The 19,181-nt window shown below is 43.2% G+C and overlaps 1 protein-coding gene and 1 pseudogene across 1 annotated transcript in view; both read left to right on the forward strand.

The window, feature by feature from the left end:
- The window catches only part of PLSCR5 (phospholipid scramblase family member 5), a 212,149-nt gene extending 202,004 nt beyond the window's left edge, over positions 1-10,145 (forward strand). The window contains exon 7 of the mRNA XM_063919572.1: positions 9,936-10,145. Within this exon, the coding sequence (XP_063775642.1) occupies positions 9,936-9,974 (39 nt within the window). The 3' untranslated portion in view covers positions 9,975-10,145. The remainder of the gene's footprint in view (positions 1-9,935) is intronic.
- Positions 3,979-4,096, forward strand: LOC134912706 (5S ribosomal RNA; annotated as a pseudogene).
- Positions 10,146-19,181: the final 9,036 nt, after the last annotated feature.

A 19,181-nucleotide genomic window follows, 5' to 3' on the forward strand; every position in this document is an offset into this window, starting at 1 on the left:
ACGCTGCCCCAGGCTTATGCTTGTTAACAGGTGCAGTCACCGATGTCACAGAAATCAAAGATACACTTTGCTAGCTATCCACTTGACAGTGGAAACTAAGAGCCTGGACGACCTCCAAATCTCACAGAGTATCAGTACTGCAGCTTTGTGGTGAGTTTAAAGACAGACTTTATTATCGGCACTGTGCTCCCAGTTAGCAGTATCAATTAACCTCCACTATGCTTCCCAGATGGGGGGATTTGGTGTAGCTTATAGTGGGATGTAGTGTAGTGTAGTATTGTATTGTAGTATATAGGGGCATGTAGTGCACTGATGTGGTGTAGCATATAAGTGGATGTAGTAAAGTGATGTAGTGTAGCATATAGGGTATGTAGTGCAGTGTATAGGGCAGGCATGTCCAAACTGCGGCCCTCCAGCTGTTGAGAAACTACACATCCCAGCATGCCCTGACACAGCTTTAGCATTCTCTGACAGCAAAACTGTGTCAGGGCATGCTTGGATATGTAGTTTCACAACAGCTGGAGGGCAGTTTGGACATGTCTTGTATAGGGGCATGATAACCGATAGCGTGGTGTCGTGGGTTGACTCCTTTAAATTTATGAGGTCCACAATTTCCCATGACCTTAAATGGGGGCCAAATATAGGCTCCATTGTCAAGAAGGCGCAACAGCGGTTGTTCTTCCTGAGGCAACTCAGGAAATTCAATATTTCACAGAAACTGCTGATCATCTTCTATACAGCCATTATGGAGTCTGTTTTATGTTCTTCAATCACAGTCTGGTATGGAGCTGCCAATGAGTGTGACAGACGGAGGCTACAGAGGGTGGTGAGGACCGCAGAAAAGATCATTGGAACCGTTCTCCCCTCTGTTCAGGACCTCTACCTGTCCAGAGTCAAGAAGTATGCAGGGAAAATTGTGGCAGACAAGCTGCACCCTGGTCACGTCCTGTTTGAAATACTTCCCATCAGGCAGGCGTTATAGGTCCATTCTTGCCAAGTTGACCAGAACCAAAAAAAGCTTCTTTCCGTTAGCTGTCCACTTCCTAAATTATGCCTTACAACTTACAAGTCTGGTGCAATGAACTGCTATGTAATTGTAAACAGTGTTTTATACTAATGTATGTTATTTGTGTATGTGTGTTATATTATGCCTTTTCCTTTTATGTTTTTATTTGGCGACACATTGTAAACCGCAAACAATTCCTAGTATACATGAGTATACATGGCCAATAAAGTCGATTCTGATTCTGATGTAGTATAGTGATGTAGTTCAGCATGTAGTGGATGTAGTATAGTAGTGCAGTGGAAAGGAGAATGTAGTACAGTGATGAAGTGTTATGACATAGGCCCTCATTCCGAGTTGTTCGCTCGGTAAAAATCTTCGCATCGCAGCGATTTTCCGCTTAATGCGCATGCGCAATGTTCGCACTGCGACTGCGCCAAGTAAATTTGCTATGCACTTAGTAATTTTAGTAACGGCTTTTTCATCGTTCTGGCGATCGTAATGTGATTGACAGGAAATGGGTGTTACTGGGCGGAAACAGGCCGTTTTATGGGCGTGTGGGAAAAAACGCTACAGTTTCCGGAAAAAACACAGGAGTGGCCGGAGAAACGGAGGAGTGTCTGGGCGAACGCTGGGAGTGTTTGTGACGTCAAACCAGGAACGACAAGCACTGAACTGATCGCAGATGCCGAGTAAGTCTGAAGCTACTCAGAAACTGCTACGAGGTGTGTAATCGCAATATTGCGAATACATCGTTCGCATTTTTAAGATGCTAACTCCCAGTAGGCGGCGGCTTAGCGTGAGCAACTCTGCTAAAATCGCTTTGCGAGCGAACAACTCGGAATGACCTCCATAGTGCAGTGATATAGTGCAATGTATGGGGACACGTAGGGGAGCATGTATTTGAACACGCTGCTGGAGGTGCATGTGATGCATAGGGCATTTGAGGCACATAGGGGAATATTGTCCAATAGTAACCCCTTTTTTCAATTTTTTTGAAAATCTAATTACAGGGTATTTTAGTCTGATAGGGTTTGTTTGTTGTTGTTTTTTTTGGGGGGGAGAGGTTTTGGGGCCAGGCTCCAAATTTCAGTCTTGCTCCGGGTCACGAAATCCTAGTTTCGGCCCTGCACTGGTTCATCACTTTCACTTCCCAGCATTTTTGCTTGTGCATGGGATCCCTAGAAACTTCAATTTAATAAATAATACTTTAAGAAATATTTTGTCTTGCTTTATATGATGTGAAATAAACACAAAATAATTTTTTTATTAAATCTATTCGTTGACCACAAGATGGCGATCATTGACCAATATATCAGCATCCAAAGTAATGCAAATCTAACGTGATGAGTCTCTTTAATCTATTTCAATATATGTTTTTTGTTTGCAAATTTATAAACATAAACTTGATAAGATGTGTTATGTATAGCATAGCTGATGACAACCTTTAAAACATAGAAGTAAAGTATTTTGAGCACACAGACGTACAGTACAAGGTGATATGCATTTTGTGAAGTACTGTAACAAGAAAGAGAACACAGATAAACTTTTATAAAATAATAACCATCTAAGTGTAACTCTAAGTCTACAAGCACTTAGTTTAATGTATTCTCTTATGTATTTCAAACCATGAGAATATATTGTAGAAAAAGTTGGCTGTTTATTATTATTATTATTATTTTTAGCTTACTGTACTATATTATTATGTGGAGTAAAAAAATATAGGCTTCATCTATCACGTAGTGAGAAAGTGTACAGTTACAAAGAACATGTTATGTATCAGGTGATTTTGGTTTCCTAGAAGTATGGCTAAGAGCAAAGACAAAAAAAAATACTTTTGGGGAGTTTTCTTAAATTCAATATGTAAGTGATTAGATAAATATGTAGAGATAGATAAAGTATAAAACTTAACTTTAATAAATGCCCATAAAACGATTATTATTCACACATGGTGAACATCAATCTTGTTCACCTTTAAAAATGGCGATTGCCTATTAGCCAATAGAGTATTAGATACCAAATAATGGGTGAAAATATAGGTTCAAGATCAGGGATAGGGAACCTTTGGCCCTCCAGCTGTTGCTGAACTACACATACCAGCATGCTCTGCTACAGTTTTGCTACTTGGCCATGCTAAAACTGTTGCAAGGCATGCTGGGATGTGTAGTTCAACAACAGCTGGAGGGCCAAAGGTTTCCCATCCGTGTTCTAGATATAGGATTCCAGTGAGGGTTTAAATCAATAAAAGGAATCTGGATTCTCGCTGAGGAGATGGGATGCTAATTGATAGATCCAAAATCTGTGAAGATAGTGGGTAGGTATAGAGAATGCCAGAGAGAGGGCTGATATTATAGAGTCTCTAAGGAATTGTCTCCTAATTGAAATGCCCACAGTACCTAGTATTCCCTGGTGGTCTCCCATCCAAGTACTGACCAGGCTTGATTAATTTGGGTATAAAACTGCAAATTCCTAGTAACAATCAAATTAGAATTTCAGTAATCATATCAAAATTCATAGCATGGAATTTGGCAAGTGCAAAAGTGTTCCTTGTAATGCTATACGTTATCTGCTTTATAACATGCAGTTAGATGAGCTCAGGGATGGCCGAAAGATATATAAATACATCAAGCTAAAATGCTTTATAGAGAATGGTGTACACACAGATAGTATAGAAGTATATATGCTTATTATCTCCAACAGAGTTAAGTAATATTGGTTAGCGTCCCACAGACAATATATACTGTAAATAACAGAGTTGATAAGGACAAATGAGAGGCGGCAGCTATGTGGCTGATTACTCCATGGGTCTCCAAGTTTCAAGGATAGCAGTCCCATGCCGTCATCCCCCACAGGTCCGTTCCCCCGTCCTCTGTGAGAGTATGGCCGTGAAGCTGGAAGGGGTGGGCCGCACTGACATCACCAAAAGAACAAATGTCTCCTATGTGTACGTTTCACCGCTGGGCTTGTTCACAAGAGCATACTGCCATACTATCCTGAATACGCCCGATCTCGTCAGATCTTGAAAGCCAAACAGGTAAGGCCTGGTCAGTACTTGGATGGGAGACCACCAGAGAATACTAGGTACTGTGGGCATTTTAATTAGGAGACAATTCCTTAGACTCTATAATATCAGCCCTCTCTCTGGCATTCTCTATACCTACCCACTATCTTCACAGATTTTGGATCTATTAATTAGCATCCCACCTCCTCAGTGAGAATCCAGATTCCCTTTATTGATTTAAACACTCACAGGAATACTATATATAGAACATGTACACTGCTCAAAAAAATAAAGGGAACACTAAAATAACACATCCTAGATCTGAATGAATGAAATATTCTTATTAAATATTTTGTTCTTTACATAGTTGAATGTGCTGACAACAAAATCACACAAAAATTATCAATGGAAATCAAATTTATTAACCCATGGAGGTCTGGATTTGGAGTCACACTCAAAATTAAAGTGGAAAAACACACTACAGGCTGATCCAACTTTGATGTAATGTCCTTAAAACAAGTCAAAATGATGCTCAGTAGTGTGTGTGTGGCCTCCACGTGCCTATGACCTCCCTACAACGCCTGGGCATGCTCCTGATGAGGTGGCGGATGGTCTCCTGAGGGATCTCTTCCCAGACCTGGACTAAAGCATCCGCCAACTTCTGGACAGTCTGTGGTGCAACGTGGCGTTGGTGGATGGAGCGAGACATGATGTCCCAGATGTGCTCAATTGGATTCAGGTCTGGGGAACGGGTGGGTAGCATCAATGCCTTCGTCTTGCAGGAACTGCTGACACACTCCAGCCACGAGGTCTAGCATTGACTTGCATTAGGAGGAACCCAGGGCAAACCGCACCAGCATATGGTCTCACAAGGGGTCTGAGGATCTCATCTCTGTACCTAATGGCAGTCAGGCTATGGCTCACAAGGGGTCTGAGGATCTCATCTCGGTACCTAATGGCAGTCAGGCTACCTCTGGCGAGCACATGGAGGGCTGTGCGGCCCCCCAAAGAAATGCCACCCCACACCATTACTGGCCCACTGCCAAACCAGTCATGCTGGAGGATGTTGTAGGCAGCAGAACGTTCTCCTTGGCGTCTCCAGACTCTGTCACATCTGTCACATGTGCTCAGTGAGGACCTGCTTTCATCTGTGAAGAGCACAGGGCGCCAGTGGCGAATTTGCCAATCTTGGTGTTGTCTGGCAAATGCCAAACATCCTGCACGGTGTTGGGCTGTAAGCACAACCCCCACCTGTGGACGTCGGGCCCTCATACCACCCTCATGGAGTCTGTTTCTGATCATTTGAGTAGACACATGCACATTTGTGGCTTGCTGGAGGTCATTTTGCAGGGCTCCGGCAGTGCTCCTCCTGTTCCTCCTTGCACATAGGCGGAGGTAGTGGTCCTGCTGCTGGGTTGTTGCCCTCCTACGGCCTCCTCCACGTCTCCTGATGTACTGGCCTGTCTCCTGGTAGCGCCTCCATGCTCTGGACACTACGCTGACAGACACAGCATACCTTCTTGCCACAACTCGCATTGATGTGCCATCCTGGATGAGCTGCACTACCTGAGCCACTTGTGTGGGTTGTAGACTCCGTCTCATGCTACCACTAGAGTGAAAGCACCGCCAGCTTTCAAAAGTGACCAAAACATCAGCCAGAAAGCATAGGAGCTGAGAAGTGGTCTGTGGTCACCACCTGCAGAACAACTCCTTTATTGGGGTGTCTTGCTAATTGCCTATAATTCCCACCTGTTGTCTATTCCATTTGCACAACAGCATGTGAAATTGATTGTCAGTCAGTGTTGCTTCCTAAGTGGACAGTTTGATTTCACAGAAGTGTGATTGACTTGGAGTTACATTGTGTTGTTTAAGTGTTCCCTTTATTTTTTTGAGCAGTGTATTTTCACCCATTGGGGCAGATGTATTAACCTGGAGAAGACATAAGGAAGTGATAAACCAGTGATATGTGCAAGGTGATAAACACACCAGCTAATCAGCTCCAATATGTAAATGAACAGTTAGGATCTGATTGGCTGCTGTCTTTATCACCTTGCACTTATCACTGGTTTATCACTTCCTTATGCCTTCTCCAGGTTAATACATCTGCCCCAGTATTTGGTATCTTGAACCCTATTTGCTAACAGACAATCACGATTTTAATGGTGAACAAGATTGATGGTGTGAATAATAATCGTTTTATGGGAATTTATTAAAGGTTAAGTTTTATACCTTATCTTTCTCTACATATTTACCTAATCACTTATTTACATATTGAATTTAAGAGTACCCCCAAATAGCCCTTTTTTTGGTCTTTGCTCTTAGCCATACTTAGCCCCACCAATAGGTTACTGTGTACAATTGATATTTACAGTTTTAATATTGATCTAATACATATACACTGCTTATACTTCTTCCATGGTTTGTGCAGACTTATCCTCTTCTCTGTATATGATTTTAGTGTCCTACAAGATAAAAGAGTTTCATCATAGGCAGCTTGTATACACTCAATGCACACCCACCCACAACTGCATCGGTGCTGAAGACTCCAGAATGTACTGAGCATGCCCACAAGTTCAGCAAATGTATTGGGTGCAGGGTTTGCAGTGTACTCATTACAAGAATGTCATTGCTAGCAGTGTATGTAAATTGGTCACCCAGAACATGTCAAGGCATATTCATACTAACCACCCTCAGAAGATGCCTCCAAAAAGCGTCACACCAATGTCCAACTTTAGAACACCTTCCATTAAATAAAACACCTGCAATTCTCATTCTAACAGCAATACTGCTATAGTATTTTTAGCCTGATATATTGCATATGTTAATCAGCACTTTGGTGTGAAGACTTGTATTGCATACAACAAATTCCTTGCCGATATGCAAAAGTCAGGAACAATATATGTCCTATTAAATTTATAGGCTACAACCCAGTTAGATAAAATTGTAAGTGATTTTAAGGACTTGAAATTGACTGTATTCCCTAAGCATAAAATAGGCCTTATCTACCTCTTTATCTTATTTTAACAATCTTGGTCCACAAATAACATTTTGTTTAACAGTGACCCACAAAACAGTGTATGTCTATGCATCCATCTCCCATCAGCTTCTGCTGCTCCAAAGACTCTATCATATTGTTCCAGAAACTTGTACTTTGACGGAAATCTCCATGCACCAGCACAACGTAGCCATTTCTACGTAACTGAGGCCCCAAGTGCATTGAAAACTAGAGATGTGCACTTGAAATTTTTCGGGTTTTGTGTTTTGGTTTTGGGTTCGGTTCCGCGGCCGTGTTTTGGGTTCGACCGCGTTTTGGCAAAACCTCACCGAATTTTTTTTGTCGGATTCGGGTGTGTTTTGGATTCAGGTGTTTTTTTTCAAAAAACACTAAAAAACAGCTTAAATCATAGAATTTGGGGGTCATTTTGATCCCAAAGTATTATTAACCTCAAAAACCATAATTTCCACTCATTTTCAGTCTATTCTGAACACCTCACACCTCACAATATTATTTTTAGTCCTAAAATTTGCACCAAGGTCGCTGGATGACTAAGCTAAGCGACCCTAGTGGCCGACACAAACACCTGGCCCATCTAGGAGTGGCACTGCAGTGTCACGCAGGATGGCCCTTCCAAAAAACACTCCCCAAACAGCACATGACGCAAAGAAAAAAAGAGGCGCAATGAGGTAGCTGTGTGAGTAAGCTAAGCGACCCTAGTGGCCGACACAAACACCTGGCCCATCTAGGAGTGGCACTGCAGTGTCACGCAGGATGGCCCTTCCAAAAAACACTCCCCAAACAGCACATGACGCAAAGAAAAAAAGAGGCGCAATGAGGTAGCTGTGTGAGTAAGCTAAGCGACCCTAGTGGCCGACACAAACACCTGGCCCATCTAGGAGTGGCACTGCAGTGTCACGCAGGATGGCCCTTCCAAAAAACACTCCCCAAACAGCACATGACGCAAAGAAAAAAAGAGGCGCAATGAGGTAGCTGTGTGAGTAAGCTAAGCGACCCTAGTGGCCGACACAAACACCTGGCCCATCTAGGAGTGGCACTGCAGTGTCACGCAGGATGGCCCTTCCAAAAAACACTCCCCAAACAGCACATGACGCAAAGAAAAAAAGAGGCGCAATGAGATAGCTGTGTGAGTAAGCTAAGCGACCCTAGTGGCCGACACAAACACCTGGCCCATCTAGGAGTGGCACTGCAGTGTGGTAAATGGCATATTGGCAAGTTTACGCTTCTCCTCCGACAATTTTATTTTAGATTTAGACCTGCTGGACACTGTCTGTCAGCACTGCAGACTCCTAAAGTAAGCTACTAGTATCAAGAAGATAGAAAAAAAAAAAAAAACACGGGTAGGTGGTATACAATTATGGATGGACGAGCGACTGCCGACACAGAGGTAGCTACAGCCGTGGACTACCATACTGTGTCTGCTGCTAATATAGACTGGATGATAATGAGATAAAATTAAAATATATATATATATCACACTAGTACTGCAGCCGGACAAGTATATATTATGTAATGACGGACCTGCTGGACACTGTCTGTCAGCACTGCAGACTCCTAAAGTAAGCTACTAGTATCAAGAAGATAGAAAAAAAAAAAAAAACACGGGTAGGTGGTATACAATTATGGATGGACGAGCGACTGCCGACACAGAGGTAGCTACAGCCGTGGACTACCGTACTGTGTCTGCTGCTAATATAGACTGGATGATAATGAGATAAAATTTAAATATATATATATATATATATATCACACTAGTACTGCAGCCGGACAGGTATATATTATGTAATGACGGACCTGCTGGACACTGTCTGTCAGCACTGCAGACTCCTAAAGTAAGCTACTAGTATCAAGAAGATAGAAAAAAAAAAAAACCACGGGTAGGTGGTATACAATTATGGATGGACGAGCGACTGCCGACACAGAGGTAGCTACAGCCGTGGACTACCGTACTGTGTCTGCTGCTAATATAGACTGGATGATAATGAGATAAAATTAAAATATATATATATATCACACTAGTACTGCAGCCGGACAGGTATATATTATGTAATGACGGACCTGCTGGACACTGTCTGCAGAATGCGTTTATAAAAACACCACACGACGAGTGTTTAACTTTTTCAGGCAGACAATCACAATTATACTGGTGGTCAGCAGACAATCACAATACTGGTGGTCAGTGGTCACTGGTCAGTCACACTGGCAGTGGCACTCTGGCAGCAAAAGTGTGCACTGTACTTAAAATATGCACTCCTGCTATAACTGCTCCCCAGTCTCCCCCACAATTAAGCTGTGTGAGCAGTGAGCACTCAGCACAGTCAGATAATGATATACAGTATTACATATGATGCAGCACACTGGGCTGAGCACAGATATGGTATGTGACTGTGTCACACTGTGTATCGTTTTTTATAAGGCAGAGAACGGATTAATTAAACTGGTGGTCAGTCACTGGTCACACTATCAGCAGCAAGTAGTACTCCTCCTAATATGCTCCCCAAAATTTGTGTCTCTCTCTAGTACTCTAAACGGAGAGGACGCCAGCCACGTCCTCTCCCTATCAATCTCAATGCACGTGTGAAAATGGCGGCGACGCGCGGCTCCTTATATAGAATCCGAGTCTCGCGATAGAATCCGAGCCTCGCGAGAATCCGACAGCGGGATGATGACGTTCGGGCGCGCTCGGGTTAACCGAGCAAGGCGGGAAGATCCGAGCCGCTCGGCCCCGTGTAAAAAAACCTGAAGTTCGGGCGGGTTCGGATTCCGAGGAACCGAACCCGCTCATCACTAGTGAAAACATCCAATTAACATTTTGTTTTACAATTTTGACAAATAAATACAATCATGCCAGCAGGTTATGTTTCTCTATTCTGGAATCAATACCCATTTCTAAAAAATATATTTTTATTTTTCAGGATTTAATGTACTTTGAGCAGTCTTCAGATGGAATTTGAAAATCCTAAATGGTACAGCTTTAATAAAGATTCTAGATCTTACAACCAGCTGAGATGATAAATGATGATCTAATAAGAAGATGTATTAGAAAATGTAAATCTGGCAGCCCAGAAGTAATGCTATTCTTTCATAAACTTTATTTAGAACTTTGTACCAAATAAATTAAAATTTTGTTTCATGAGCTTTTAATTTGTGTCATTTATTAAGATATGTTTATTCCTGTGTATCTTGCTGTTTTGTTTGTACATGCCCAGGTAGGTCCATTGAGTTCAACATTTTTGAAATTCTGGTTTGAGCCAGAGAACGGTAAAGATTTGAGTCAATTGGTAATTAACCTCACAGGGTAAAACATGCTTTCCGGCTAATACTACTGTTGTTTTAAAGCAGGCATGTCCAACCTGCGGCCCTCCAGCTGTTAAGAAACTACACATCCCAGCATGCCCTGACACAGCTTTAGCATTCTCTGATAGCAAAACTGTGTCGGGGCATGCTGTTTTAAAGGATACCAGGCAACTAACAAAATAGTAAAACATTACTTATTGCACTACACTGATTATCCAGCAGATGGCAGCCAAATATCATGAATGAAGATAATCTTCCTACATATAGGGGGTCATTCCGAGTTGTTCGCTCGGTAAATTTCATCGCATTGCAGCGATTTTCCGCTTAGTGCGCATGCGCAATGTTCGCACTGCGACTGCGCCAAGTAAATTTGCTATGAAGTTAGGTATTTTACTCACGGCTTTTTCTTCGTTCAGGCGATCGTAATGTGATTGACAGGAAGTGGGTGTTTCTGGGCGGAAACAGGCCGTTTTATGGGCGTGTGGGAAAAAACGCTACCATTTCTGGGAAAAACGCGGGAGTGGCTGGAGAAACGGAGGAGTGTCTGGGCGAACGCTGGGTGTGTTTGTGACGTCAAACCAGGAACGACAAGCACTGAACTGATCGCAGATGCCGAGTAAGTCTGGAGCTACTAAGAAACTGCACAGAGATGTATTTTCGCAATATTGCGAATCTTTCGTTCGCAATTTTAAGAAGCTAAGATTCACTCCCAGTAGGCGTAGGCTTAGCGTGTGCAAAGCTGCTAAAAACGGCTTGCGAGCGAACAACTCGGAATGACCCCCAGAGTACTGTATGCAACCGTCACTGACATAAGAACTAGCTAGGAGAAGCCGTCATATACACTAATAGGAAACAGTTTGCTCCTGGTTGCTAATGGGAGACTGCATGTGTGCATCTTGTTCAGTTATTATTACTACATATACAATAGCTGTCTTTTGTATTTTTTTCTCTCGATACTTTCTAGACTCTGAAGGACATGTATAAAGAGCAGCTAGTTTGTGCTGCAATATGAGTTGTGCATATTTTAGATTAATGTATACGTCTTTACTAAAGTTCAAGTTTTTAGAAGTGGAGATGGTGCCCATAGCAACCAATCAGATTCTACTTACCAGAAGAAATTGATTGGTTGCTATGGGCAACATCTCCACTTCAAAAAAAACAGCACTTTAGTAAATATACCCCTCACTCTCAGGAAAGTTTTCTGCAACTCAGTGGAGCCCTTACTGTGCAGATAAGCCATAAAATCCTCAGTTACATGGTGGAAAAATGTAAACATCACATCAATATCCAGCCAATTTTTACTTTAGTATAACAGCTTCAAATCAAACAGTTTTGTTATCACCTAAATGTGGAATGTACTAAGTATTTCCGGTTACAAGCATTACATTGCATTGATACTAATTGCATATGTACTAACATATGTGATTAGCTCTTCCGGGTTTCGGCCCTGGGAGTTCCTTTTTCGCAAAGCGCAGAAGGACAAGCACTATGGCCCTCATTCCGAGTTGTTCGCTCGCAAGCTGCTTTTAGCAGTTTTGCACACGCTAAGCCGCCGCCTACTGGGAGTGAATCTTAGCACATTAAAATTGCGAACGAAAGATTCTCAAAATTGCGATTACACACCTCTTAGCAGTTTCTGAGTAGCTCCAGACTTACTCAGCATCTGCGATCAGTTCAGTGCTTGTCGTTCCTAGTTTGACGTTACAAACACACCCAGCGTTCGCCCAGACACTCCTCCGTTTCTCCAGCCAGTCCCGCGTTTTTCCCAGAAACTGTAGCGTTTTTTCGCACACACCCATAAAACGGCCTATTTCCGCCCAGAAACACCCACTTCCTGTCAATCACACTCCGATCGCCTGAACGAATAAAAAGCCGTGAGTAAAATACCTAACTGCATAGCAAATTTACTTGGTGCAGTCGCACTGCGGACATTGCGCATGCGCATTAGCGACTAATCGCTCCGTTGCGAAAAAAAATAACGAGCGAACAACTCGGAATGACCCCCTATGTGCCATCAGTATTGTCTGTTGGTCACAAAAGTACTGTCAATATTGTCTGGCAGTCACTAAAGTGCTCTCTGTATTCTCTGGTGGTCACTGAAATGCCCTCTGTACTGTCTGATGATCACAAAGATTGCAGATGTTATGAGTGATTTTTACACTACCGCGCATTAATCATTGGCTGAGATTTCACTCTGCTATTGCGTCAAATTAGCAGTCCAAAATCACATGGATCTTCATCCATGAGCAAAAGCGAGAAATAACAGTTAAGCGGGAAATTGGCTGTAACTGGATAGTGAGTACTGATTCGCACGATACAACTTATTTTCATAGGACATAGGCATGTCATTTGTTTTACAAGTTGACATGGGGTGGGCAACATCTATCTTGTCTCTGGGCAACTGGGATGAAGTTATGCCACTGTAAGAGACCCACGCATATATGTTGTAATCTTAACTAGCACAAACCTTATATTCTGAGCAAAAATTTGAAGCAAGAGATTATCATGTATATGAAAATATCAATCAGAGTCCTAGTGCAGGACCGTAACTAGGGTGGGGCAGAAGGTGCTTTGCCCACAGTGCACTGTCCACAACCACCTTGATTGGCCACCTATGTGCAGACTGCTGCAGTTCTGGCCACTGTATACATTATAGCAGGTAGCACTGGGCAGTGAGAGTCTTTACCCCATGCGCTCTGCCCCATCCTCTTCCTCTCCTGCAGTGTGTTGAGGGACTTCCTGGTACAGGAGCCAGCTGCTGCCCGTTGATGCTGCTTTTTATAAGGCACATGTAATGTAAGTTACAGCATAGCTGCTCTGGGGAAGGGGTGCTCATATACACACACAGACACACACACTCCCTCTCTCCTCACTACACACTGCTCACACACACACTGCTCACTGACACTACACTCTGCTCACACACATTGCTCATACACACACTGACACAACACCCTGCTCACACACTCGCACTGCTCATTGACACTACACTCTGCTCACACATACACTGCTCACTGACACTACATCCTGCTCACTGATACTAAACCCTGCTCACTGACACTAAACCCTGCTCACACACACTGCTCACTGACACTACACCTTGCTCACACACACACACACAGTTAACTGACCCAACACCCTGCTCACACACATACACCTGCTCACTGACACTATACCCTGAACACACACACACACACACACACACACACACACACTGCTCACTGACACTACACTTTCCACACACATACTGCTCACACACACACGCACTATTAACTGATACTACACTAGAAGGAGGAAAGGGAGAGTGATAAAATGAAGAGGAGAAGGAGAAAAAGGAACGGGGTGTAGGGGTTGTACCTGTCGTTGGGCCTAATTCAGGTTGGATTGCAAATTGCAATCCAACTGGAATTTTTACGATCGGTCGGTGGGCGCATGCGCAACGCCCGTTCTGCGCATGTACCCGCGCTTTCTGCGGGAAGGGGTTGGTGCAGAAAGTGCATTCGCCTCTGCCTGTCAATCAGGCCACCCAGCATGCTAGGAAAAGGATAGCAAATTCTGTTAATTAGCAGATTTGCTACCCTAATCTGTATAAGGGGCTCTTCTGTGGCATAAGAAGTATAAAAGGTACTACTTTGAGGGGGATACTAATCCCTCTGTGAACCGAGTGGTTACCTGTGATCCAGATCACAGAGTCGGGGTACCCTCTCTGGGCACCTGCGGGTTGCGGAGTCTCCCCATACCTAAAGTCGGGGCCTTGCGTTGGAGGAGGGCCCAGATAGGAGCACCAGGGCCTCCGGAGGTTGACGTGTGCTGGAGAGAATTTGACCGCCGCAGTCGGCTCGAGACATATCCATGCAGCCCAGGGACCCTGATGCTGGCTTCCTGAGAGTGCTGGAGGGTGAGTGAGACCGGCTGCAGCTGCTCCAGCTACTAACACCCGGAATCAACAATCTTTGCTGTGAGCCGCGGCCCTCCATACCCAGCAAGACACTGAGCGTACCCAGGGCCGGGCCGCGAAGTGACCGCGACCTCTCCTCCTAAACCCCCTGGTTGTCCTTGCATGCATAGCCATGGCGACACAACAACAGCACACCTACGGGCCCGGACAGACTTACTTAGGATGACACAGCTGTCATTACAGATCTCAGGAGGCGAAGATTGCAGCGGTGCCAGGATTCCTTTACAAGATGGCGGTTAACTACCAATCATACCCAGGACATTTTCGCCATTCCGGAGTGGCAGCTCTACAAGTTAATCAGGGGCTGAGTCTAGGAGGGGTGAAGCCACAAAGCTGGCCCTCTCCCCTTCCTTTATTCCCCTTTATATTTTATCTCTCTGGATCCCTATACTTAGCCTGGACGAGGCTATTTAGTTAAACTAAGGAAAGTGCTGATCCATGCAGCTTCACTCATCGCTCTTTGCCACTGGGACCAAATCAATGCTTGATCCCCAAATGTAATAAAGTTACTGGTTGCCATAGATCTCTGCAGACTGGTGCTCTATCCCGCTGGTGGAGAGCTCTCTGAGGTTGGGTGACTACTGGCTGGACTGTGGTCACAAAGGGGGGGTTACATATTTTTTTGCCCCTCTAATCCAAAGTGCCTCAAGGGCTCAAAGCTACCTTTAACATATATAGTTGTTTTAGTTTTTTAGACCCACAAACGCACGACAAGGTGGTCTTCTGTAATTACAGGGACTCTGAGCTCTGCTACCTTGTAAATAATTTATTCGGAACTATGGACTAGTGTTGCCTGACCACATAAAGGTGTCACTAGGCCTTGTTTCAGAGTCACACTGTCTCTTATATAGTAATGCTCTTCTGAGCTATATATTTCCCAACCCAGAGCCTTTTTCCACAATAGTGAGTTTCTTATCATGATTCATTTACTCCTTACGACTCTCAATCATATAAAAAAAAAAAACAATGGATTATATTTAGTTTAGAGTAATATGAGCCGTTTTCCAGTGAAAGCTAAGAAAAAAGGGACTCAGGAAATTTCTCACCACTTTCTCCGCCAAGGAAAACAACCTTTAGCCCAATCTCCTAAAGGTTCTTTGTTGCCACCTGAAATGGATCAATCTTCATCCCCAACTACTAAAGGGAACATCCAGACCCTTCAGACTCTTATTATGGACCTTAAAGACTCTTTTACAACTGCTCTATAAAAGGCTGTAAGTGAACTTAAAACCGACACGACTGAACTCTTTTCCCGTACTACAGTACTTCACTCGAAGCCCGATTGGATAAAGTACAAAAAGAACATGAATTCTTTGATAACGACATAAACTATTACTACTCTGAACTGGATATTCTGAGGGACAAAAATTAAGATTTAGAAAATAGGAAGATACGTCATAGAAACATAGAAGCATAGAATTTGACAGCAGATAAGAACCACTTGGCCCATCCAGTCTGCCCCTTTTATTTATCCTTTAGGTAATCTCAACCATTTTTTAACCTTAATTCTTTGTAAGGATATTCATATGCCTATCCCAAGCATGTTTAAATTGCTCCATAGTCTTAGCCTCTACCACCTCTGATGGGAGGCTATTCCACTTATCCTCTACCCTTTCTGTGAAGCAATTTTGCCTTAAATTTCCCCTGAACCTGCCTCCCTCCAGTTTCAGTGTATGTCCTCGAGTTCTAATACTTCTCTTTCTTTGAAGAATGTTTCCCTTCTGAACTTTGTTAAAACACTTGGTATATTTGAAAGTTTCTATCATGTCCCCCCTTTCCCTTCTCTCCTCCAAACTATGCATGTTAAGATCTTTTAGCCTTTCCGGGTAAGTTTTGTGATGTAGGCCATGCGCCATTTTAGTTGCCCTTCTTTGTACACTCTCTAATGTATTTATATCCTTCTGAGATATGGTCTCCAGAACTGGACACAGTATTCCAGATGAGGCCGTACCAATGACCTATATAGTGGCATTAACAAACAATACAATGGTTCGCATTCTACTGCGCTATCCGCCAGTTTTAGAATGTAAAATAATGTTCACTTTTCACACGGCTGTAATAAAGTCCCAAACACAAGGGGGAACAGCTTCCAACAGTTGAAATGATTCAGGCAGAGTGGTATATTTGAGTCTATATGGGTGGTGATTGATAGATGTAGGTCGTATACGGGTGGTCTTCAGTATGCCGGCGGTCGGGCATACTGCAGCGCTCGCCACGCTACGGGCACGGTGGCACGCTACGTGCGCCACACTATTTTATTCTCCCTCCAGGGGGGTCGTGGAAGGCGAACCATTGTATTGTTTGTGATTGTTCTTTTTGGAGATAGAGTGACATCTCCTCGGACGCCTTCACCGCAGCTGTTTGTGGGCACAGTAGATACTCACCCCTGTGTCGTGTCTTATATAGTGACATTATTACTTATTTTTTCCTGCTACTGATTCCTCTCCCTATATTTAGCCTTTGAGATTTTGAGACCCAAGTGCATGACTTTGCATTTTTTAGCATTAAACTGTAATTGCCACGTTCTTGACCATTTCTCAAGCCTAGCTAAGTCATCAATCATTTGTTTTACCTCTCTCGGTGTGTCTACCCTGTTGCAGATCTTTGTATCATCTGCAAAAAGGCATACTTTCCCTTCATTACCATTTGCAATGTCACAAACAAAGATATTAAAAAGAACTGGGTCAAGTACAGATCCCCGGGGTACTCCACTGGTAACATTTCCCTCCATAGATTGCACTCCATTTATTACAACTGTCTGTTTCCTATCCTGCAACCAGGTTCTTATCTATTTTTTACTGTTTTATAATCCACCCCCACGCTTTCAAGTTTATTTAGCAGTCTGCGATGTGTGGCAGTGTCAAATGCCTTACTAAAGTCTAGATATGCTACATCTACAGCTCCCCAATGATCTATTGTTTCCATCTGTTATGTTCTGTTGGTGCATGTATTCCCTCTGTTCTGAATGCACCTGGTGTCAGCTGACATTAACAATCCATCAGTGTGTTTTCTGTTCCTTAGGCTCTGTGTACATGCAGCTCTGCAGGTGCACAGGGTTTGTAATTAGAGTTAACACTCCTAGCCTGGCTTTGTTCATTGGTTAGTGTGGCTGTTTATAAACCAGCTAGCTGAGTTCTCCCAGGCCGGTGATATTATACTATTTTCCTATAAAACCTTATATAATTTGTCTGCCCCATCTGATTCTGACTCCCACGTTCACGGCATTCAACAATATCTAGACTCGTGTACACTCCCCAGTATTTCTAAATCGGCTGACCAAGCTTTGGGGGTAGATATCACTGAGGAAGAACTTTCTTCGGCCCTTAAGACACAAAAGCTGTCGAAGGCTCCTGGCCCCAATGGTTTTACAATGTCCTACTACAAATCGTTTACTCAGCAACATTTTCCCCAGTTGCTTCGACTATTCAATGCAATTCTATGTGGCGCCTCTTTTCATCCCAACTCTACTACCTCTAGAATTATAGTTATTCCCAAACCTGGGAAAGATCAGACTCTGTGTGCCAGCTACTGTCCTATTTCCCTGATCAATACTGATCTTAAGTTTTTTGCCAAAATTTTGGTCTCCAGACTGAACGAAAGTGTTACTTTCCTTAATACACCAGGTGGGCTTTATTCCTCAACACAAAGCTTCAGACAACACTAGGCATACTATCAACCTAATTCACTATATCAATTCTAAGAATACTTCTGTTACTCTAGCCTTAGACGCAGAAAAGGCGTTTGATCGCTTAATGTGGCCTTTTATGTTTCATACATTAGACTCAGTGTGTTTAAATTAGAGATGAGCGGGTTCGGTTTTACTCGGATTTACTCGGGTATTTCGGGTTTTGCTTATTGGCTATCCAAAATGCATGACATCCGTAATCCAATAAGATGCCGTTTCGAGCCCCGAGTAAATCCGAGTAAAACCGAACCCGCACATCTCTAGTTTAAATGGAAACTTTTGCAGGCTATTAAAGCCCTTTACTCTCACCCCTCATCTACGGTTATGACGAATGGATTACATTCCCCGCGTTTTGATCTGGGAAATGGGACTAGGCAGGGTTGTCCCCTCTCCCCTCTTATTTTCGCCATATGCATTGAGCCTCTAGCTGCTAGAATTAGAGCTAACCCCGACATCGGAGTTATTGAAGTGGGAGAGAAACAATATAAAGTATCTGTTTTTGTGGACGACATTCTTCTCACTTTGAAACCCCCTCAGTGTCGCTCCCTAACCTTCAATCAGAATGACAAACATATGGCTGCTTATCCGGATACAAAGTCAATAGCTCTAAGTGTGAAACCCTGGATTTCTGTATATCGCCTCGACAACTTGCTGTTCTTATGTCTTCCTTTCCTTATATATGTCGACCTACAGCAATTTAATGCTTAGATATTTTCATTACAAAGTCATACTCTTCATTATACCATGCAAACTATTCTCCTTTGTTTCAGACACTAAAGACAGTGCACTGGCAATCCCTTTTTATATCATGGTTTAGCAGAATCAATACAATTAAAATGAATCTCTTGCCTAGATTGCTTTATTTATTTCAGACCTTACTTATTCCTGTTCCAGGCACAGCTTTAGATTCCATGCAAGCCCTCTCTAATCGCTTAATTTGGGTACAGGGCAAACCCCGTACCCATAGATCTATTTTAGCTAAACCTGTTTCAGAAGGCGGATTGGGTCTCTCAATACTCCGCTCTTATTATCGTGCTGACCATGGTTATAAATGCTGGGTAGACTTAGAAAACGCTATGGTCCAAGAGGGACGAATAGATGGTATAGTATGGTTACCCAGACCGCTTAGACCAGCCTCGGTCAAAGTAATTCTGACAATACATTTTACTCTCGACATATGGGACAAACTCCGCTCCTCGTTAGAGTTAGCCCAATTTCCTT

The sequence above is a fragment of the Pseudophryne corroboree genome, chromosome 4 (genome assembly GCF_028390025.1).
Source record: "Pseudophryne corroboree isolate aPseCor3 chromosome 4, aPseCor3.hap2, whole genome shotgun sequence".
Classification (NCBI taxonomy): domain Eukaryota; kingdom Metazoa; phylum Chordata; class Amphibia; order Anura; family Myobatrachidae; genus Pseudophryne; species Pseudophryne corroboree.